Source organism: Rhopilema esculentum, chromosome 8 (assembly GCF_057945365.1).
Source record: "Rhopilema esculentum isolate cy_ngs chromosome 8, ASM5794536v1, whole genome shotgun sequence".
Lineage (NCBI taxonomy): Eukaryota > Metazoa > Cnidaria > Scyphozoa > Rhizostomeae > Rhizostomatidae > Rhopilema > Rhopilema esculentum.
Window position 1 is genome coordinate 9712253 of NC_142822.1, and position 20255 is coordinate 9732507.

The window sequence follows — 20255 nt, forward strand, 5'->3', positions numbered from 1 at the left end:
TTGATTGAGGCAGACAGCTAAATAGTGAAATTTAAAAAGAATAGCTGGCAAATTGCATTGTCCAACACACCAATTCAACTTATGGTCTCGTTCTAAAAATTACTCAAATTTCAGATTCAGCTTTATTGTCATTCTTTTCAGCCAGATACCTTTTCGGATAGAAATGAAGCTTGAAAACATGTAAGGGAATTTTGACCGCAAAAATCATTCTGGGTGAAACCATGTGAAACTTTACCCCTTTAGTCACCAATCACGACCAAATTCCGTATAAAAGTTTTATCTTTATGTCGTTATAAAATCAATATCGTGAGCAAAAACATAATGAAAACTTGCTAGTAGACCAAAACCCTTGCTCTTGATCCAAATCTGCGGTCAAAAATTTTGTCAAAAAAATTGAAGAGCTTTTCAAAATGTGACTGTAAGTTAAATTGGCGTATATATATATAAAAATTAAAAATAGGTTTCCAGATTAGAAGCAAGAGACAAAATTCACACAAGTACCAAAAGATTGAAATCGTCTGTCGACACAGTTATACATGGCATCTACAGAAATAATCCACTTATTTTTAATCCAAAGCTACAGAATCAAAATCCATCAATTGAGAATTGACAATTAATAAATGTTTGTTCATCATTTCCGGTATAAGATCTTTCATAATTTCGATCCTTCGTGGCAATATTTCGGAATTGTAGCTTTCCTCAGTTCCCTCATTATAAAGTTCTGAGAGTGTATTCTGTAGACAAAAAATAATCATGAGAGAAGAAGGAACTTTTTCACACGGAGAGGTTTGACAAAAGTATCAATGTATTTGCTGCCATTTAAACATTAATATGATGTTTAGAAATAAAATAATTAGTTAAGCAGCAGGGAAACATGTTTCCATCAGAAAAAAGCAAAATTGACATATCATGGCTGATGATAATAAGCAATTCATTTACAAACAAACGTTCAAGTACCGCAGCAAGAAAATACACTTTAGACCAAAAGGTCTACGATACACTTGCATGACAAAAGTATTAGGACGACGAGTAACAAAATGGCGGCTCCAAAACTAGCATTTTGGAATTTTCTTGAGATTTCCCGCTGTATCCGAAGATATTTCGTTGCAAAATTAATTCAGTGAGTTCCAGTGCAAATGGCGGCTGCCAGATTCCTGGAGGTCATCAGGCAAAATATGAAATAAAGCAAATTATGATTGTCTAAAAGAGTCCATTTTTACAATCTATTAAATATATCTTTATTTTTACAATTGAGTGAAATTGCAATTGAAGATCTCAACCAGCAATCTCGTTATGTTCCACCAATTTTTATGATGTTCTTTGAGCAAAGGGTTAACCACATTTGCTTTGAGGTGATCGTTCTAATACTTTTGTCACGTAAGTGTACCTCCAATATTTGCAAAATAATTGTAATGAAAAAACAAAATTCAGTTACATATTGAGATTATAACCTAAATTACGAACCTCCATTCTGGGTAATATACCGTACCCAAGGCAGGGCCTGGTAACCACTTTTTTCAATAATCTTCAGATATCTAACCTGAGCGATAATTCAGAAAAAGAAAATTTAGTAAGGCATTTAATATTGAAAATGGGACAAAATACAAAAATAACATGCCCCATGAGGTCACTGTTTGAACAACAAAGAAAGCAGATAAATAAACAAAAAATATATTGGTAAAGATACTGCAAGAATTGAAGTACCAAGTTGAACAATATATCTTACAAATATCACCATTTTTTAAACTTTACATTATCATGATTTATATTAACTTTATTTTGATATCTATGTAGATACGCAAAAGGACAGATGAAAGCAATGGGCTTGCAACGTTTTGCCACCTTTATGAAGTCTTTTATACCTACTAGCTTTACGTTAATTTGCTCGTGTTCTTAAAGACACATCTCATTGTATACACAGCGATGTAGGGTTACCATTAAAGTAACAAGATTTGATAAAATAAAAAACGACTTTGTACAAGAAATGAATATTTAGTACGACGTTTCGAGCATAACTCTTCATCAGGTAAAAAGAATAGAAGGAGAAACGGTTAAGAAGAGAATAGAAGAGTAGAATCGAACGTAGTAGGAATAAGACGTAGAAATTCGTATTTCCTACTACGCTCTATATAGTTAATCTTCCATTTTGGACGTACAACACGCACAACTTCATTGATTTCAATTTATAATTAAAGGCCATTACAAGTTCTAACATCAAACAGATATCATCAAGAATTTAACTTTCAATGCATAAAAAATTAAACATCCAAATGGAATTTTGAAAACAGAAAATAACAACACCTGGCGAGCGGTACAAAATTCCCACTCAAATGTAAACTGCTTAAATCTTTTTTCAAAAATATGAGAAATCTTAAAAAAAAATTGCATTACTAAGACTTTCACGCTGCGTGTGGCAGACGCAGGGATAAAAAAAATCTTTTAACTGCAGTAAAACTTACTTGAATACCAGAAACAGTGAAGTATGGGATTTCAAACTTGACTGAAATGGGCGGACGACCTTCAGATTCCTCTGAATAAATGAAGGATATGCACAAATCATTGTTATGTAACTAATGTAAATCAAGAATAAAAACACAAAAATACCTGTATTTTCATCACATCAGTCATCATTAGGAAACATATATTCCCTTGAGTTCTATAGCACTTGGGATAATTATTTGAAATTCATACTTTTTTGGATAAAACGTAAAAATTTTTACCAGGCATGACAAAGGCTTGAATTTGATAACGTATTAGATAGATGTTTTATTATAATGACATTTCACACTATTTTTTGACAAAGATTTGCGTTTCATGCTATTTGGGACAAAGTTTCAAGTTTTTACCATTTTGAATAGATGTTTAAATTTTATACTACTTGGAGCAAATTATGGTATTCTCGTTTAGACATAAGTTCATAACTTCATACCATATAGGATATAAGTTTGAATGGATTTTGAACAGAATATTGAGATTCATATCATGTGGTAAAATAGTTTGAATTATAAAACACTTAGAACAATACATTGAAATGTAGACCTCCTTTGGCAATACTTGAAATGCTATAAAAAAATTTACCTGAAAGGACACTTGGCAGTCCGAAGTGTGCTCTCATTAAGTACTCCTTTCCACCCTGAAAATAACCGAATATTGTACTGGAAAAATCGAAATAACGATTCCATATTGTAGCACCTAAGTACCTAATGTTAAATGTGAAATAATACAATAGCGTTTATGTAACTAAAAGTAAGGTTTATCAGAAAATTGGCATAGACACTCTTCTAATACTACAGGTGTACCTGGAATGACTTGATTGTCCAAATAACCGATGACTGCTCAGGAGCATATTTGACATTCCCAATGGTAGTCTAAAAGAAGTAGAGTCTCGATGATTACATGGTGCACATTAAACGACGATATGGTCTCTTATGAGTGCCAAGCGAATAAATGAGGTAAAATCTTTAAAGCTTACAAAAAAAGCTAATCTGTTTCATTGAAGTTGCCAAACAGCAAATATGACCTGTCGTCTTAAAAATGCTGAATGCAAAACAAAGCAAAATGTATAGAGTGTTATGGGATATTGTAGTGCTCACATAATAGTTGACTAGGGAGGTAAAAAGCGGCGTGGAAAGTAGCCACCCTACAACACAATGCGGTGACTCCGGAAGATGCGTCCCCAACAGCGTATTCCCCAACGTTCGATAAAATACGGAAATAGTCTTTACCTCTACCTTTAAGTGTTCACGTGCACCTTGTTTCGTAACCAATTATTACTAGCATGATCTAGTAGTGTCAATGCATATAAATACGACTCGTGAGTGTAACTAGCCAGTTGACTCATGACTGCATTAAGCAAGAAACCCGAAGTAGCAACTCAGTCCTATACACCACAGCATATACAGTTCTGCTTATATGAAATAAAGTACGTTTATACGGCATCTGTTTATACATCAGGCGAGTAAACAGAAACTTTTACATATATCTAGGCCCGTTGGTTGACCATTTCTTGAACTTGACCGCGCCTTTGGATCTCAAATTTAATTGGAATCTATGTTGATCGCATTACGTCCATAAACTGTTCATATATCAGAAGGCGTTCGCCTTCACCATCGAACTCCATTAGGCAAGCAGCACTGATTAGGCAACCTTGGCAATCATTTGATCACGTTTCTGACTGGCCTTTTTCAACCAACAACTGGCTATAAAAATCTCCAAGCTACCCATTTATACATTTTCATTTCATTTGATAATATTTATACAGGTTAAAGGTTCATACATATGTTTTTCAACCTGACCTGTTTAAAAGATTAAAATAAGAGCTAATAACTATGTTATAATACTAATAACAAAAGAAATTTACCAATCAAACCTAATTTACAATATTTAATAATACTAAGGCTATAAAAAGTGAACGTAAAGATGAAATAAAAGTTGTCCCCGACTATAGTTGTTCTTTGAAGGTTTTCAGTGAGGGGGCCAATTTGGTAGCCCTTTCTAGACTGTTCCGCAGTTTTGGACCGCGATAAGAAAAAGCCTTTTGTCCATTTATCGCTTTTAGCAGCAGTATCTTAAGATCATTTCTGATGAACGCAGAAACCGTTCTCTATCATTCGAACATTTTTCGATCAATTTTCTCAAGTAGTCTGGTGCAAGCATATTTAGAGATTTGTAAGTTAGCGTGGCTGTCTCCTTTCTTACAAGATTTCTGATGGTTAACCAGCCAAGATTCTGAATTATCGGAGCAGCAGACGCATCGTATGGGCTGCTAGTTACAATTCTGGCAGCTCTATTTTGGATACAATAAAACTAATAAAATTGCAAGAAAGCAAACCTTGAACTTGGGGCAGTCGGCATCATCTGGGACAGGGATAACAATTTCGACATTGTTTGCAGTCGACCGTTTCTTAAACTGACTTTTTGCCTGTTACAGAATAAACGAATGTCAGGATTAGAATTGTCATTAATGGTTAAGCTGAAGTTATCATAAAATCTTGTAGTTTATAACTGGGACCCTTAATGATAAGTAAGAACAAACCATGCACCTTAACTACCAAAAGTACTAAACGTCAAAGAAAGGTTTATAATTAAAACGTTTGAAACCATCATAGATGAATTTAAAACAGAAATACGCGGTTCTTTAGCAATATCTGTGTCATTACTAGAGTCTATAAAAATAGCCACTATCCTTTTTGTTTCCAATGGCAACCCTCCCCCTAAAAATGCTGCAAACCCCAGCCCTAAGAAACCATGCCGATAATAAATGTGAATAGCATACAAATGATGTAGGCTTGTTTTCCCCTCACCTTGCACCTACTCTGCAGTAAAACAATACTGTTTGAAGGTTCAGACGGGGGTAGTTGTAGATTGCCGTTACTTAGGTCAGATAATATAAGGCTTTAAAAGCATATAGATTCTTCAATAGCAAAACTGATAGCGACAATAGACGGTAGCATTACCTTGATCATGTACTCTACTCTACTATGTGGGTGCCTCTCAATGACGGACTCAATCCAGATCAATGGCTTCACGTGAGTACTAAGCCTGTAACCCATTAGCTCGAATTCACCATCAGGGGGAATAAAGGATATAGTGCGGTCGTTTTCGAACCTTGACAGTCGCACACATTGGTGGAACTTAACATCCTCAAGCTCCACGGACTTGCTTTTTGATCCTTAAAATAACAGAGATTTCAAAATCACATCCTTTTTCAAAGCCAGACTTGCATGGTTTCCTTTTTCATGTCATAAAGCCAAGGCAAATATTATCTTAGAATTCTACTTTCTAATAACAGTTTCCTTTGGAATGAAGATTAAAAATTTATGTTAATCAAATGAACTGAAGAAATTCACGGCAAAAACTCTAAAGAGCCCTCTAGAAGAAAAGGGAGTAAAAAAGGCGGCTTACAAACGAGGGGGCATGTAACAGAGGGAGGCATATTTCAAATCAAAATAAAGGATTTTTTGGCATTCTCACCGGTACATAAAAAGGAAACATAAATGTTGAGCTAAGCGCTTCTACGATCCTGTTGCATGATCAAAGGCACACGACGGATATAAAATTGCCTAGGCGGGCCAAAAAAGACAGACAACGATGGTCGGTTGTGAAAAATTGCAAGTGATTGCTTCTGTACTTTTTGTTTTGTTCTCTTTAATCAATCAACGCTAGACAATAACTTGTTAGTTATACAATAGCTAACAATCGGATCTGAAATAGTTTCACGAGTTGAAAAATTTTTCAAATCTCGTTTAGGAATACAAAGCAACTTCAGTATGATTGTTTGGCAGCGGATGACATCATGTGAGCAATAGCCGATTTACCTTATGACGTAGTTTAGACCTTGCGCGCAATGCATTCTGGGAAAGGTAGCATCAAGCGGTTCTATTGTTGTTGTGTGTTTTGTGTTTTGATGATGGGAAGGTGAAAGAGACCCGATGTAATTTACTGCAAATTTTTTAAAAAAATTCGAAGAAATGGAGGGTACAATTGCTTCTGAAATAAACCCTAGCTTTTTCGAAAGCTCTTGCCCGGTGCTGCGGTTGGGGTTCATGCGAGCAAGTATCCCTGAACGTCTCAACAACTAAAGAACAATTTGGCTCTACATCCGTCGTGTGTCTTTACGATAATAGGCAAGAAAAATATTGTTTATGTAACCATCTTAAAATACTTACTTCCAGTGTTTTCAAACAGTACTTTATCATTTAAACCGAGCCTCAACTCTGGCATACCGGACAGGTAACACTTCATTTTAACGGAACCAACAATTTCACTCTTTAATACATTTCCAGAAACACCAACCTAAATTAAGAGAGCAAAGTTTTGAATGACGATCTTAACCAAGTGAACTACGCTGGACACAGGTCCTTGTTTTCCAGCAGCTGTCCTTAGCTGACCAAGCAAAACAGTATAAATATTGATAAATTATTACAATATTATTATTATTATTATTAATATTATCAGTAGAAAGCAAAATTCAAACAAAAAAGAGGGACTCTTCTGCTTTAATTCTTCTTAATTGTTTTTGTTACTATGGCGTTTGGTCGATGAGCAAAGTAAACAAATGCATTTAAAGGCAATCTGTCACGACGTTGATTGATTATAAAAACAAAGGGATTTTTTATTGTTTCCAGTCCCTCTTTAATTTATCGCATTGTAAAAAATATGGCGGAGCGCCAGAATCGTGTTTAGGCTATTGTTCCAGCTATTGTTCTCGTTAACCAATCCACAACGAGACAGATTGCTTTTAACTCGCAGCAAACAATTTTCTTTCAGTGCCTGACGTTGTGAAAAGCAACATGGGAAACAGCACAAGCCAAGTCGTCCAACATAAAAACATGAGACGTTTGTCAGAAACCTCAATGTTCACAACGACTGAAAAAGAAGCTGTGATTAACTAACAAAAAGGAATTCAATAAAACATTTAAAGTCGAAGAAATGTAAGTAAAAAGGAAGAAAATTGTCAGACATACGAGCAAGTTGACAGATTCGATAACATCCAAAAAAACTTCATTCTTTCGATACTTGATTGATTCTGATCTCCAGGAGACTGCATTAGTTAGAGCCGGTGGTGGTTTGGGCGCAGCTTCTAGTTTCTGGCCTTGCTGTGTAATATATCTAAAACAACAGAATGTTAAAAGTAAATGTTGTCTGCTATACATTATGTATTTAGGTAGGTGACAGAAAACACTATTTTATAGGTCTAACATGCTATCTAGTGGTCTGTGATGCACACCGTATTTCCTTTAAAGAACGCCGCGGCGTTTATTACGAACTCCAAATTTTGGGTGCGGCGTTCAATAGAGGCCGGCGTTCATTAGAGGAAATACGGTAGGTAGTGTAGCCTACGCAGTTGGCAGTGTAGCCTACGCAATTGGCAGTGTAACCTATGCAGTTGGCAATGTAGCCCACGCAGTTGGCAGTGTAGCCTACGCAATTGGCAGTGTAGCCTATGCAGTTGGCAGTGTAGCCGACGCAATTGGCAGTGTAGCCTACGCAGTTGGCAGTGTAGCCTACGCAGTTGGCAGCGTAGCCGATGCAGTTGACAGTGTAGCCTACGCAGTTGGCAGTGTAGCCTACGCAGTTGGCAGTGTAGCCTACGCAATTGGCAATGTAGCCTACGCAGTTGGCAGTGTAGCCTACGCAATTGGCAATGTAGCCTACGCAGGTGGTAGTGTAGCCTGAGCCATGGGCAGTTTTGTACATCTGTTGGCTGTTGATAGCATTGAGCGTGAAACTAAGTTGCAACTTAAAACCGCCCTGTTCTATACACAAAAGTGCGATGCAGCAAATAAACAAAATTCACAAATATAAAACATTATCTTAATGATGAAAGTTATACAAATCACAGTCAGCATTACTATTTAGTGCTGATGTTTCGTCCTCTGCCCAATTTGTTCAAAAATTACTAAGATACGAAAACATATTAGCATCGTTCTAAGATATTGAAAGCTACATTTAATACATTCGTTTTCTTGCCAGATGAAAAAAATTGTTAAAAATCGATCTTTCAAATTTCTCATGATGAATAAACTCAAAGTTCAATCAGAAGAAATCAATTCAAGACAGAAACAGTGGCGTAGCGTGACTTTTTCAACTGGGTATTCTCTATTTAACAAAAGGATGGGGCAGGGTGTGGCTCAATGGGGCTTGATGAAAATAAGGGGATAATAGGAAGATTAAAAGGACTAGCTATTGAAATTTTATCTAATTTTCTTTTTGGATCATTTGCAAGTACTGCACTGTCAGGGCATTACTATGATGAAAACGTTACTTTGCTGAAGAACCCAACGCAAATATACTCTTCGAACTCATAAATTGCATCAAATTACCACTAACCATTTCATCAAAAGTAATTCACATCAAAACATATCATTGAAAGTCAGTAACATTTTACTGGTCGAAATAAGTCCCAAAAGTTGTTGTTGAATCGTCTGAAATTTGCACTGATGTAAAGAGGAAGTAACTGTAAACACCTACTCTTGATACCTTAATACAAAAGGGCTTTCGAAAGTTTCGAAATTATTCACATAGAGCATTACACGAGTTATAAATGGTTTGTGGTATGCAGTAAAGACTTTTTTCTTCATGACCTAATAGTGATATTTTCGATACAAATTAATGTTTGAGAGTATCGAAGGTAATGAGATGAGACTGCACAATAATGCAAATGAATGTGCTCGAATAATGCAAACAAAATAGGGCAACAATATAACTGAATGCACCAGGCAACTATAAGGATATTATCCAGGCCTATCTGCATTCACTTTAATTCTATCACATAATGCAAACAGGAGCATCCCTGATTGACAAGCAATAACAAAATTGGCATTTCAAGAGGGCACAGATCTGAGTCAGTGTAGTATTATGCAGAAGCCTACCTTTCTTTTCCACTTTGCTTTTGGTAGGTTAAGATTAGGGGTCAAATGAGAGAATGATTATTAAACAGTAATACGGACATTGCAATAGTTTTTGAATTAAGTCATATTTACTGTTTTTCATGAAGCTCCATCACTCCAACGGCTCAGACGTCCATTAACTGTTTATATCGATCTCAAAACGAGACTATTTTGAACCAACTTTGAGGCTGTACGCTGCATATTTCTCAGCGTACAGAACCATTGTTTTAGCTGATTAACGGTAAATATTATTCATGGAAAGGAGCATTTTGATTGGTGAAAGTACCTTCTAGGGTATTCACTGCGTATTCATGACCGATCTCCATTCAACATGAAGTAGCTCAATCTTCAAAATTAGCTTCAAAGATCTCCCAGCTTCTCTATGCTTCGCAGCGTTATCGTTTCCATCAATTTCGTGATATTTTGTACTTATACAAAATGTAGAATATCGAAGGTAACGAATTCAACTAGAATCAATAGCCCAAAAATATTTTTCACTTATTACAATTATACGTCGTATTAATATTTTTTCTGAGAAATCTCAGGGTATTCACTGAATACCCTGAATACCCGGACGCTACGCCACTGGACAGAAACAAGCTGCCACACACAAAAAGTACTTGAAGTAAAATGAAAGGAATTTACAACTTTTACACATACTCTTGTAAGATCTTGGTCTCTGTGCTTTGGGGATAGCCAAAGTCCATAAGCTCGTCCATCAACTCATAAATCAAAACAAAGTTGTCTCTGATACTTTCCTCTTCTAGTTCTCGAAAGTAGTCTACAAACACCTGTGCAAAAATTTTGAATGAGATAACCGAGCATGCAGCAAAGAAAATAATGATCAAATTTTCTCAGGGGCGTCGCCAGCCTGAAAAATGGGGGTGAATAAACGAATTTCTGGACCACGTCCTTCAGACTCTCGGTAAATGTTGGAAATGCCTTTTTAGCATTTTGTACGTATTTCGAAATATTCGCAAAAGCAGCTTTCTTAAGCAGCATTCTTCGTAACGGGGTTATCTTGAAAGAACGAAAATGGAAATCGATCTGATTACTCCATCCCCCCTCCCACCCAAAGGTTTTTCAAAAACATCCTGAAAAACAAAAGTTAGTTCATTCATTGAGTGCAGAACAGGATTAAAGATAATATACAAGAAAAAGAGAACACGAGTGTGTGTCATGACATGAAGGTCAGTCTGTTGGAGTGGCACAGCTTTAAGCTTGGTTTGAAACAGTGACTAGAAAACTCAGTTGGTTGAGCAACAGCGTAAAGTGTTTTTGTTTCAGGGTCCAGTCTTACCTTGGTTTAATCACTCACTAACATTCTGTCTCAATATAATTTATTGACTAGGAATGCTTTAAAATTAGTGATAAATGACAAATTTTGAAACTCACCTGAACTAACCTATGCAGAAAGACAAAAATCAGGGCAACATTAGCATTTGTCTTTGTTGTGGCAACAACTAACAAAAAGTTAAGGAAACCAAAACATTGAATTGATAAAGAGCAGGGCTGAAAGGCAAACTATTATTATTAAACTCTTCTAATCAGATGAATGACACGTAAAGGGTTAAAAAAGGGTGAAAACATAATCATTTACATGCTTGGACACTTTATTAATAATTTTAAAAATAATTCCTCACATAGTTTTATGGATATAGTTTCACAAAGATAATTTCTGATGAATACCATTTTGGAGAATTGCCTCCAAATTGGTAATGCATGCTGCTAAGATATTGCAAAATTGTTAAAGCATGGTATTTAGGTTTTTTTGAAGCATTGTCATAAAAAATATACTAATATATACATGTTTTATAAAATTGGATTCTGTATCACAGAATAGTAAAAAAGGCAGAAGGGAAACTCCATTAATAATAATGGGATGCTTTTTGCAAGCGCAAGTGCAAATTATTGCATTCAAGGCTAACCAAGTTTGTAATCAGCAAAAGAGCTAGGAACTCACAGATTGCAGCTAACCAATTGCTCTTTGTCTCACAAAACTTAAGAAAAGGAGTGATCACTTTATCTTTTAGTGTCTGTCACTCCTTATCTTAAACATGGGTAACCAAACAACAATTGTTTTTCTTGTGTTGAAAAATCAAAAAAGGAGCTGCACAGAATTTCCCCTGCTGCCCTTTCTCTATTCATGTCTATTTTAATTATCCTTCTCAGATAATGGAACCTAATCAAATAAACATAGGGGGTTTTAAAGTTGATAAACAAATGATCACAAAAGCCAAACTTGAAAAAAAACTTGACAACTGAAAGTCCTCAATACTTGCTTTGTGATACACAACTATGAAAGGATACTATATAGGTTATTATTTTTAATATACACAAATGTAACATCTCCATGAACAATAATTGGAGACGTTGCCTCTTCTTCTTCTCTTTCCAGGACAAGTGGCAAAAACTTTTCAATTATACCAAAATCAATGTCTCCACGGTAATTACGGGATATAAGATTCTAAAAAATAAAAATCGAGTTTTCTTACTGAAGGAGCACTTTTGATACAAATAACAGCTAAAATAATCCTGGAAAAATACTTAAGAATTGGTAAAATATCTTAAAAATCTATATTCTTCTATACTTTGAGCACAGTGAAGGATGCTATCAATGAACTGCAACTTACAGGGATGAATATTTCACCAAGTTAAATAAATGAAAATCTCATAGCCTACCTTTCCCTTTAGGTCAAGGACATACACTGCAGACATAGACATCTTGATAAAAAATTATTGAATGGTCTTTCTTAGTAGACTTTGTGGCACAATAAAGTGATCTCAGTCTGCAAGTAAGAAATTTCTCATACTAAAAAATGTCATACTAAAATAAGAACTTTAATCATAACAATACTTGTAAACGTCCTGCCTTAGAATTAGAAGAGCAGGGAAATAGTAGCATTAGCCTGCTTGAATTGATTCATCTAAAAGTCAAATTTTGACAGAGCTCTTGCTTCCCTCCAGGCTCTCCTTAAATGCTGGAGGGGAGCTCTAGATAGCTCTCCTAAATTGTCCTAAAAAGCAAGTTGTTCTCCTTGAAATCAATGTTTTCCATTTAACTACAAATAGCTCACTTGGAAATAACTAGGAGAGTTCTTTACTGCACCCCTGTTAAGAGTCATATGGACAGGTCTGTATCATATAATCAGAGGAAGATTGAAAAAATTCCTCTGTTGCTCTGTAAAGTAACTTTGCACTAAGCATCCTGTCTAGCCAGTTTACTCAAAATTTCACAAACAACAAAGTTAACTTGCTCAAAAACAACAGCATTTGAATAAGTCATTGTATGTACTTTTAATTGTTGATTTTAGAGAACAAAATACTATTTTCTTTCCAAAAAAATAGTGGTTGCCTAAAATTTCATGTCCACATGCCCTGGCATACAGGTTTCACTTTTGATCTGATGAAGCCCTGTATGCAGGGACCAAAAATTAGCCATAACTGCTTTCGGTGTGTTTGTTGTTGTTTATTCTCTGTGCATTGCGGTGTTCCTTATTTACTACATTTTAGTTGTTTTTTTTGCCGCAAGAATTCTATCAGAGTCTATCAAGCAGCCAGCTTTGTGGCCTTTTCTTTATTCACACATATCTATCATACCGTCTTTCAGTCAATTGTTCAGTCAATTCTGTCTTGTCTATAGCAAATCATAACTAAAACAGATTCAAAACTAATGCAGTGGTTTAAAAGTAAATAGAAATAGCCCTTGAATAGAAGCCATGATTTAAAATAAGTAAATACTTGAATTTATTTTAGAAAGTATAACGACTTTGAGTAAAGATCAGCTTTAAACCTGATATATACATAAATTGATAGGCTAAGCTAGATCACTCTTCTAAAAATGATTGAACAGTTAATTGAAAATTTCAGCACCCAAACATGGTTTAGGTAACAATGAGGATTGCTATTTGATATCCTGTGGCTCTTCATAAGAAAACAGGGCTGCGATGAGAGACCAATACAGTGCATGTCAGGGGTAAACACTTGGTCAAATATTGGCGGGGCAACCCTATTGTATTAATAAGATGATGTCCTATTTTCCCATTGTTTAGAACAAAATAGCATTGTCCTCTAAAGTATTGGAAGGGCAATCCCCCTGCCCCCAAGTGTCCATCACTGGTGCATGTACATTATATTCCCTGATGTACATGCACTGGCGATATTTGTTTAAATTTCAGTTAGAGACATTGTGTATTTACTTATAAGTAAATCATTATCTTGTAAAAATAGATTACAGCATTTCAGAGCTAAAAAAGCAAGCAACATTATGGAACATAACAGTAATGGCATGATTTGTGTTGGAGGGATAAAATGGTGCATTCAAATCTTTATTCAAAAATAGGCCCTGGGCTTATATTTAGAGGGGCTAACAATTGGAAGCAAGTTTACATCCAATGAATGGGGGACTTAGATCAGAGGGAAAATACTTTGAGGGTGGGGGGCTAAAATCAGAATTTTACAGTATGATGGTAAACGTTTGCCATACTAGAGAAATTATAACAACCTTTTTCATGTAAAACTTCTGGGTATTTAGATCATATTGTCTTGAAAAGAGCGTTGTACATAAATCTTGTTTCTCCATGTAATGTGATTGCAACTTGGCGACATTTTAACAAATGATCAATGAAAACCATATTCAGATAGGTATAACCAATTTTCTTAACATTGGGTTTTCGACACAACTTTATTACAATGTATTAATGGTTTTGGTGTCTTTCTGGTGCACATATGAATAATTTCTTAAATAAGCCATTCTTGAATTCCTTTATCAATACATTGCCAAAAAAGCAAAACAAAATCAATTGCGTGGAAGGATACAACTATCTAAAAGCAAGGCTAGGCCTGCACATGATAACCATGGTACCAGGTTAATTTGCGGGTGAATCTCTCGATAGGGCATCACAATATTATGCAAAAGCTAGCACCAAATAGCTACTTAAGGTGATAAAAATGATTATTACCATCTATGTCTATTTATTCCCTCTTTTGTCATCAAATACTGGCTGCATTTGCGGCATACCAATGTCTCTTCCCTTTTCAGCCGAGAATCAGATCAATAAAGCAGCAAATTCCCTTGTTTCCTTGTTTCGTTGTCTCCTTCGCAGCAAATAGGGAGGCTAATAAGTCGCCAGTTGGAATAAGCTTAGTCAATAGAAAAAGACTATGAAATAATCTTTCTATTGACTATGAAATAAGTGGTTCGAAAAACAGTTACTCTCGAATCTAGAATCAATGTCTCTTTCCTCCGCTTGTTAATTCGAAAAAAGTTCACCCATGACAGCCGTGTTCTAGATCCCCCGCTTCCCATTTTTGAGAAATTGCATTGCAAGTTGTATACAACAAAGCGCATGGATGCGTAAGGAAAAGAATAGAAAGAAAGAAAGAGTGACATATTATTTAGAAATTAATATTCTGAAATGATTTGTTCTTTTCTAAGAAACCATTGTCTTGTATATACTTCTTCTATTCCAGATTCAAAGGACTACTGGCCATTCATGCCCTTTTAATTATATTTGGGAAAATTTCCACCCACCCTATTATTTCCAGTCCCCAGAATAGCAAAGCACCTTCCAATGATACTTGGTCTAAAGTCTTTATCTCAAAGTGGCAATTTTGCATATATAACTTGAAGATAGAGCAAATAACCAAAGTAAATAGGGAATTTTCCAAAGAGGTATACAGAATTGCCAAACAAATAAAAAGATGATCCCTTCTAGCATACAGCATACAAGGAAGAGTATATCATTCATCTATCATAACGAAAGTTTTTAGCAAATGTTTTCTAGCCGATAAGTACAATGAAACCCAACAGAATTTTCCGCCAGCTATTCTTGTTCCAACGTGCCTCAATCAACGTGCATCTTGACTCACAACATATTAAATAAATAGCCTAGGCCAAAAGAGCTTTTCATGCCTCTCGTGGTTTAGGTTAGACTCCTTTAAGATATACAGCCTTGTATCATGTCTTGTTTTCTTTATATTTTTTAAGAATAATTTATTCAACATATGTTCTAGAATCAGTATCGTGTTTTGAGAGCTTAATTCAAAGGTTTCATATGCTAGACTAACTGATAAAAGTTGAATTTACAAAAATAATTTTCCTGTCATGCTTTTTACGATATGTGAAAACATTTATCTGAGCTTTTAGTTCCAAAAAAGGAAAAAAGTAAAACAACCTGTCAAGAATAACTCTGAAACTAGGATCTGTCAAAAAGAAGCCTTTGTATAGCTCTGCCTGTACTGCATCGAACAATTCAAAATAGACTGGTAAACAGTGATTTTCATCAACTAAGAATTACATCAGGCTGATATCATATCTATATGCTTGTGCCAAAGTGATCTTTCACAAGGTATATGAGAGTGCAATATTTTTTTGTGTGCAATGATTTTGTTGGTTGCTTTTCCTACAATTTCCCCGAAAACCATCGTTATTTACCAAGCCCAAACAAGAAAATTCATTCATTTTACCTGGAGTTCAACCCCTTTGTCTGTATGTACAAGGACCACACATTTTGCGTCTTTTCTGTGGGCAGAAGAACAACTTATCAAGAACGTGCTGAGAGCTTTCATTCTGACTATGCAATTGTTCATTAACTGGTTTATAGCTTTCAAAATTCGACGAGAAGTTATAGGCCTCTTCTAACAAAGGGTAAAATTGATGATGAATTGAATTATATAATCTACAAGATATTAACCTTCAATGCCATCTGTCAAAGAATACTGAATTTTATTGCATCCTACTCTCTTAGTACAAGAGCCAAAAACATTAGAAAGGTACAGAAGATGATAAATTATTTTTTGCTTTCATTTCTTAGGCTCTGTTACCCAGGTTAACACTCACGACATTAAATTTTTAGCTAGTAATTTTAATATGTCTTTACTTCAGTGAATTATGCAGTAACTCCGAAAATAGAGCTGAAATTATATCGAAAATTTACCTTTGGAACAACTTTCAAAGTTCTGTCCAGAGTTTGCGCCACAAAAGGGGGCTGCTTCGCTTTGCCCTCCTCCCACCTTCTTGGTAAGCAAAACAACTCTCATGTAATGGCGGTTTTCTGTTCTTTATCCAATACTATTGTTAAAATTTGGAAATTTCTTAAAGAGAATCTTGGAAGATCATCACTTCCCGCAATTTTCTTGCATTTTTTAGCATTATGGTATAAGGAAAAAAAACTATGCGAGAATCATTGTAGACCAAATTATCAATCCCCCGTATTCTTTGAACAATTCTTAAACAACTTCCGTCGCTCTTTCAATTACTTTTTTCTCTACTTCAAACTGCATGTAAAAGATTCATCTTCACCTTTTGCTGTTTCTCCCATCGTTGAAGAAAAAGACTTTTGAAGGTCTTGACAATGAATACCTGTTTATGTGAACGAAAAGCTGAGTAGCTTTGCGGAAAGCCTATATTTTTGTTTTGACGGCTCATTGTCACGAAAATGCATTCAGTTTATTTAATTCGTGGATATATTTAAAAGAAGTTACTGATGACACTATTGTAGCTTTTAGCGTATTTTTTACTGATTTGGAACGTGGTCTTAATTAGTTTTATACTTAACTTTCAAAACTTCCAGATTTTATATAAGAATCATAATAATTTAAGCTGGTATCTTCATCCTAATATTACCTTCTTGGAGAAAGATATTATTATATCAATACATTAATGAATATGAAGAGCAACAGAATTCTTAAGTGATTACGTCAAAAAAGGCTATTTCTAGAATTTTTTAATTGGGATCCATAGCCTGCCAAATCAATAAGAATTGCAATGTACAAAATCAGTGTCACATCGTCATGAACAGAGCCAAAAGATAGTTATCCGTCAAATTTGGCTGGCCATATTTCACCCAATTTTTGGCATTTTTAACCGATTTTTACATATTTAGCAGCATTTCATGGTGTTATAATAGGCTATGTGGTAAAAAATCGATATATTCTAAAACAGATATTTTCATGAAATCACATTCAAGAACTTTAGAAATAAATCTCTCATAATGAGCAATGAACATTTTAAAATTTTCTTCACTGCATATTTGTTACACGATCAACCAATTCAACTTACGGTGGCAATTTCACCAAATTGTACCACTTTTTAAGCTCAGATTTGGTTTTATCACCATAATTTTAGACCGGATACAATTCTTCATATTGTTTATGCATGTATTTTAGATTTTACAAGGAAATGATGTTTGAAAACTTATGAGTGATTTGGCCGATAAAAGTTAAAAACATAGACTAAAAAACACCCCTGGTTAAAAATAGCAGGGATAGCATTAAAAAGGTCAATACAACCGTGTTTCTATAACGGTCCCTCCAGAAGTGTTATAAAAAGAAACGTGTTCATGAACAATGGAGTTTGTATCCAAAACTTGGAAAGAAAGTACTTCTGGAAAATGTTAACTAGAACCTTTTCGTTGGCTGAATTTGGGTTTTCAATAAAATATGCAATGGCTATCATCTTGACTTTGTAGATCATCCAAGAATTTATTTTTGATTTTGTGTTTGAAACTATTGACGCTCTTTGTGCAGATTTTTGTTTTTACGGTAGATTGTTCCAAATTTTGGGACCAAGATATGAGAGGCAATTTTGCCCTATGTTTTTCTTTTGGAAAGGTTGATTCAGTTTGTTTTTAGAATTTCGAGTGACTCTGCTCTGGCCAACTGATAAGAACATCTCTGACATGTAGGGTGGGGATGAATTATCAAAAAATTTGAAAATCTTTGCAGTTAATAATGTTTTTATCTTAATGTCGTCATAAAATAAGTATCGTGAGCAAAAACATTATGACAATTTCCAAGTGGACTAAAATTCTTGCCTTCAATCATTGAAGAAGAAAAAAAACATTGAAGAATTTTTGAAAATGAGGCTGTAAGTTAGCTGGTTTGAAAATGAGCTGGTTTATTATTGTGAAATTTTTTTTGGCAGTACAGAACTTTCAAAAATTTTTAAAACATATTAAAAGCATTTTTCGTCTGACACTCTCTCCTCAGAATTAAAAACGTCAGAATGAAGGTCCGAAAGAACACGATGGAAAATATTTTCACAGTTGTAGATCGAAATAGGCAAATCAAAAAAACGCAAGCACATGACCGCAAAGCATTTTGTATGGCAAAAAAATATAGAGCCCAGAGCAACTAAAAGTTTATGATTCACGCATGTGCTATAAGCGCATCTAATGGTCATTTTGTTGATTTTTCAAACGAGCACGATTTCCAAAACTCAATGATCTCTAGTCGACAAACACAGCACGCAGAACTATTTTTCGCCTCATTTTACAAGACAAAGCTGACCGCATCGATAGGGGCCTAAATGCCCAACAGATGGATGACAATTATTTTTGAAAATATTACTTTTTGGAGACGTTATTTGCAAAATTTCCAAATAACGAGAAAAAGATTGAGGAATTCTGATGAGAAGAAGTTGAATATCGAATCAGATTTGCCCATTCAAATCATCAATAGGGTGAAAATTAATGGTAACTAATATTTAATTCAAGAGGCTTGTGTCTCGATAAGTATAAAAGTTTATTCTGGAAGTCTTTGGTCTATCCTTCACTAGAGGTCTTAACTTTAAAACGCCCACTGCCTTGTTCTAGAAATTTGCATTCAAAATCTAAAAAATTCGAATCCAAAAACACATCAAATGAATAAGATGTTCTTTGAAATTTTTTAACAACAATCAAGTTGCTATAAAAAAGAATAAGCAAGAGAAATTATCTTTAGAACATTGACTGCTACAATTGATACAACAAATTGTTATTGTTATCCTGAAGGAATATGCGGTTAAGAATAATTTGTACTGTATAGAAAATAAGTGATTAAATATTGCATCATTTAACATCAAAAGTGTGCTGCTGCAACAATTGATGCAACTCATTGTTCTATTGTTGTTTGCTTGCTTTCGTAAATGTCAGATAGGTAATGAAAAGCAAAGGAGAAAGTTAACAGCCCTGGAGGAATGTGCAGTTAAGTATAATTTGAACTGTAAAGAATCAAGCACTTATATCTTGCAACCATCTTTAGTGCAAGTGTATTTCGGCCACAATTGATGCAACTTACTGCTCATGCTCTGAGCAAATATTGCGTCAGGCTTTTAAAAACTTGCTGATAAAGAGGCTTTTTCTTTGGATTAATGTCAAACTGTCGGTAATGTACAGTCGGCTGCAGAGTCATTGTTACTGAATCGCTTTTCCTTCTGATTGTTTCAACTATTTCCCATACCATAAAAATGATCAAAGTACGAAGTTGAAATTCTACAATAACATCTTTGTATAACACAATACTATAACGATATACATAAAAAGATAATAGAAAGATAAAAAGAAAATAAAATAAGTTATAATTTTGTCTTCATTAAAACAGTTACAAAGCAGATTTGCTAGCAGGAGCCTTCGTCACATAACAATGTTTAGCAAATAAATGATAGTTTCTTTTCAATCATAAGTCAAAAGAATTTGCAATGTCCTCATGCTTTCAACATCTGCTTCATCGTTGAGAAGACAGGAATTCATGGTATATGAACAGAACAAGTTTAGGTAGCTTGTCCTTTTGAAAAATGATCTTTTCGTGTAGGGTTTTGTAAAAATTGCAGCACTTGCACTGGCTGCTTGATTTACTAAGGTGATCAAGGAAAGTAACAAATGTGATGCAATGCTTTAGTAAATCTGAAACTAAAAATTTGTCGATCAAAGTATCTAAATAGAAACTGCTTTTGAATGAACAAAAACACGAGGAAGATTCTACGCTGTTTGATCAAAAAGAAAATTCAGATAATACGAGTTCACTAATGGTTGCTTCAAGTTGGGTAGCCTTAGGCATCATCCCCTGGAGAGGTTATTTTGATGTAAGAGTGGTGTAAAATGT

The 20255-nt window shown here is 34.8% G+C and overlaps 1 protein-coding gene across 1 annotated transcript; it reads right to left on the bottom strand.

Moving 5' to 3' along the window:
- Window positions 1-498: 498 nt before the first annotated feature.
- On the bottom strand, window positions 499-14509 carry LOC135694450 (AP-1 complex subunit mu-1). Its single transcript, XM_065213203.2, has 14 exons — window positions 14354-14509; window positions 12075-12181; window positions 11703-11859; window positions 10788-10855; window positions 10053-10183; window positions 7467-7611; window positions 6669-6795; window positions 5457-5671; window positions 4832-4921; window positions 3300-3368; window positions 3079-3133; window positions 2460-2530; window positions 1465-1540; window positions 499-734 (listed from the first exon to the last, which is right to left on the bottom strand). The coding sequence occupies exons 2-14, from the start codon at window positions 12114-12116 to the stop codon at window positions 712-714; spliced, it is 1269 nt and encodes a 422-aa protein (XP_065069275.1). The 5' UTR covers window positions 12117-12181; window positions 14354-14509; the 3' UTR covers window positions 499-711.
- Between the last annotated feature and the right edge of the window lie 5746 nt (window positions 14510-20255).

Excerpts from the sequence above, each read along its gene's own strand:
- LOC135694450 (XM_065213203.2), bottom strand. The coding sequence starts at position 12,116 with ATGTCTATGTCTGCAGTGTATGTCCTTGACCTAAAGGGAAAG. Across the intron at positions 7,612-10,052 it reads GAGACCAAGATCTTACAAGA|ATATATTACACAGCAAGGCC; the intron begins GTATGTGTAAAA and ends CTGTTGTTTTAG. Across the intron at positions 3,369-4,831 it reads CCGACTGCCCCAAGTTCAAG|ACTACCATTGGGAATGTCAA; the intron begins GTTTGCTTTCTT and ends TACTTCTTTTAG.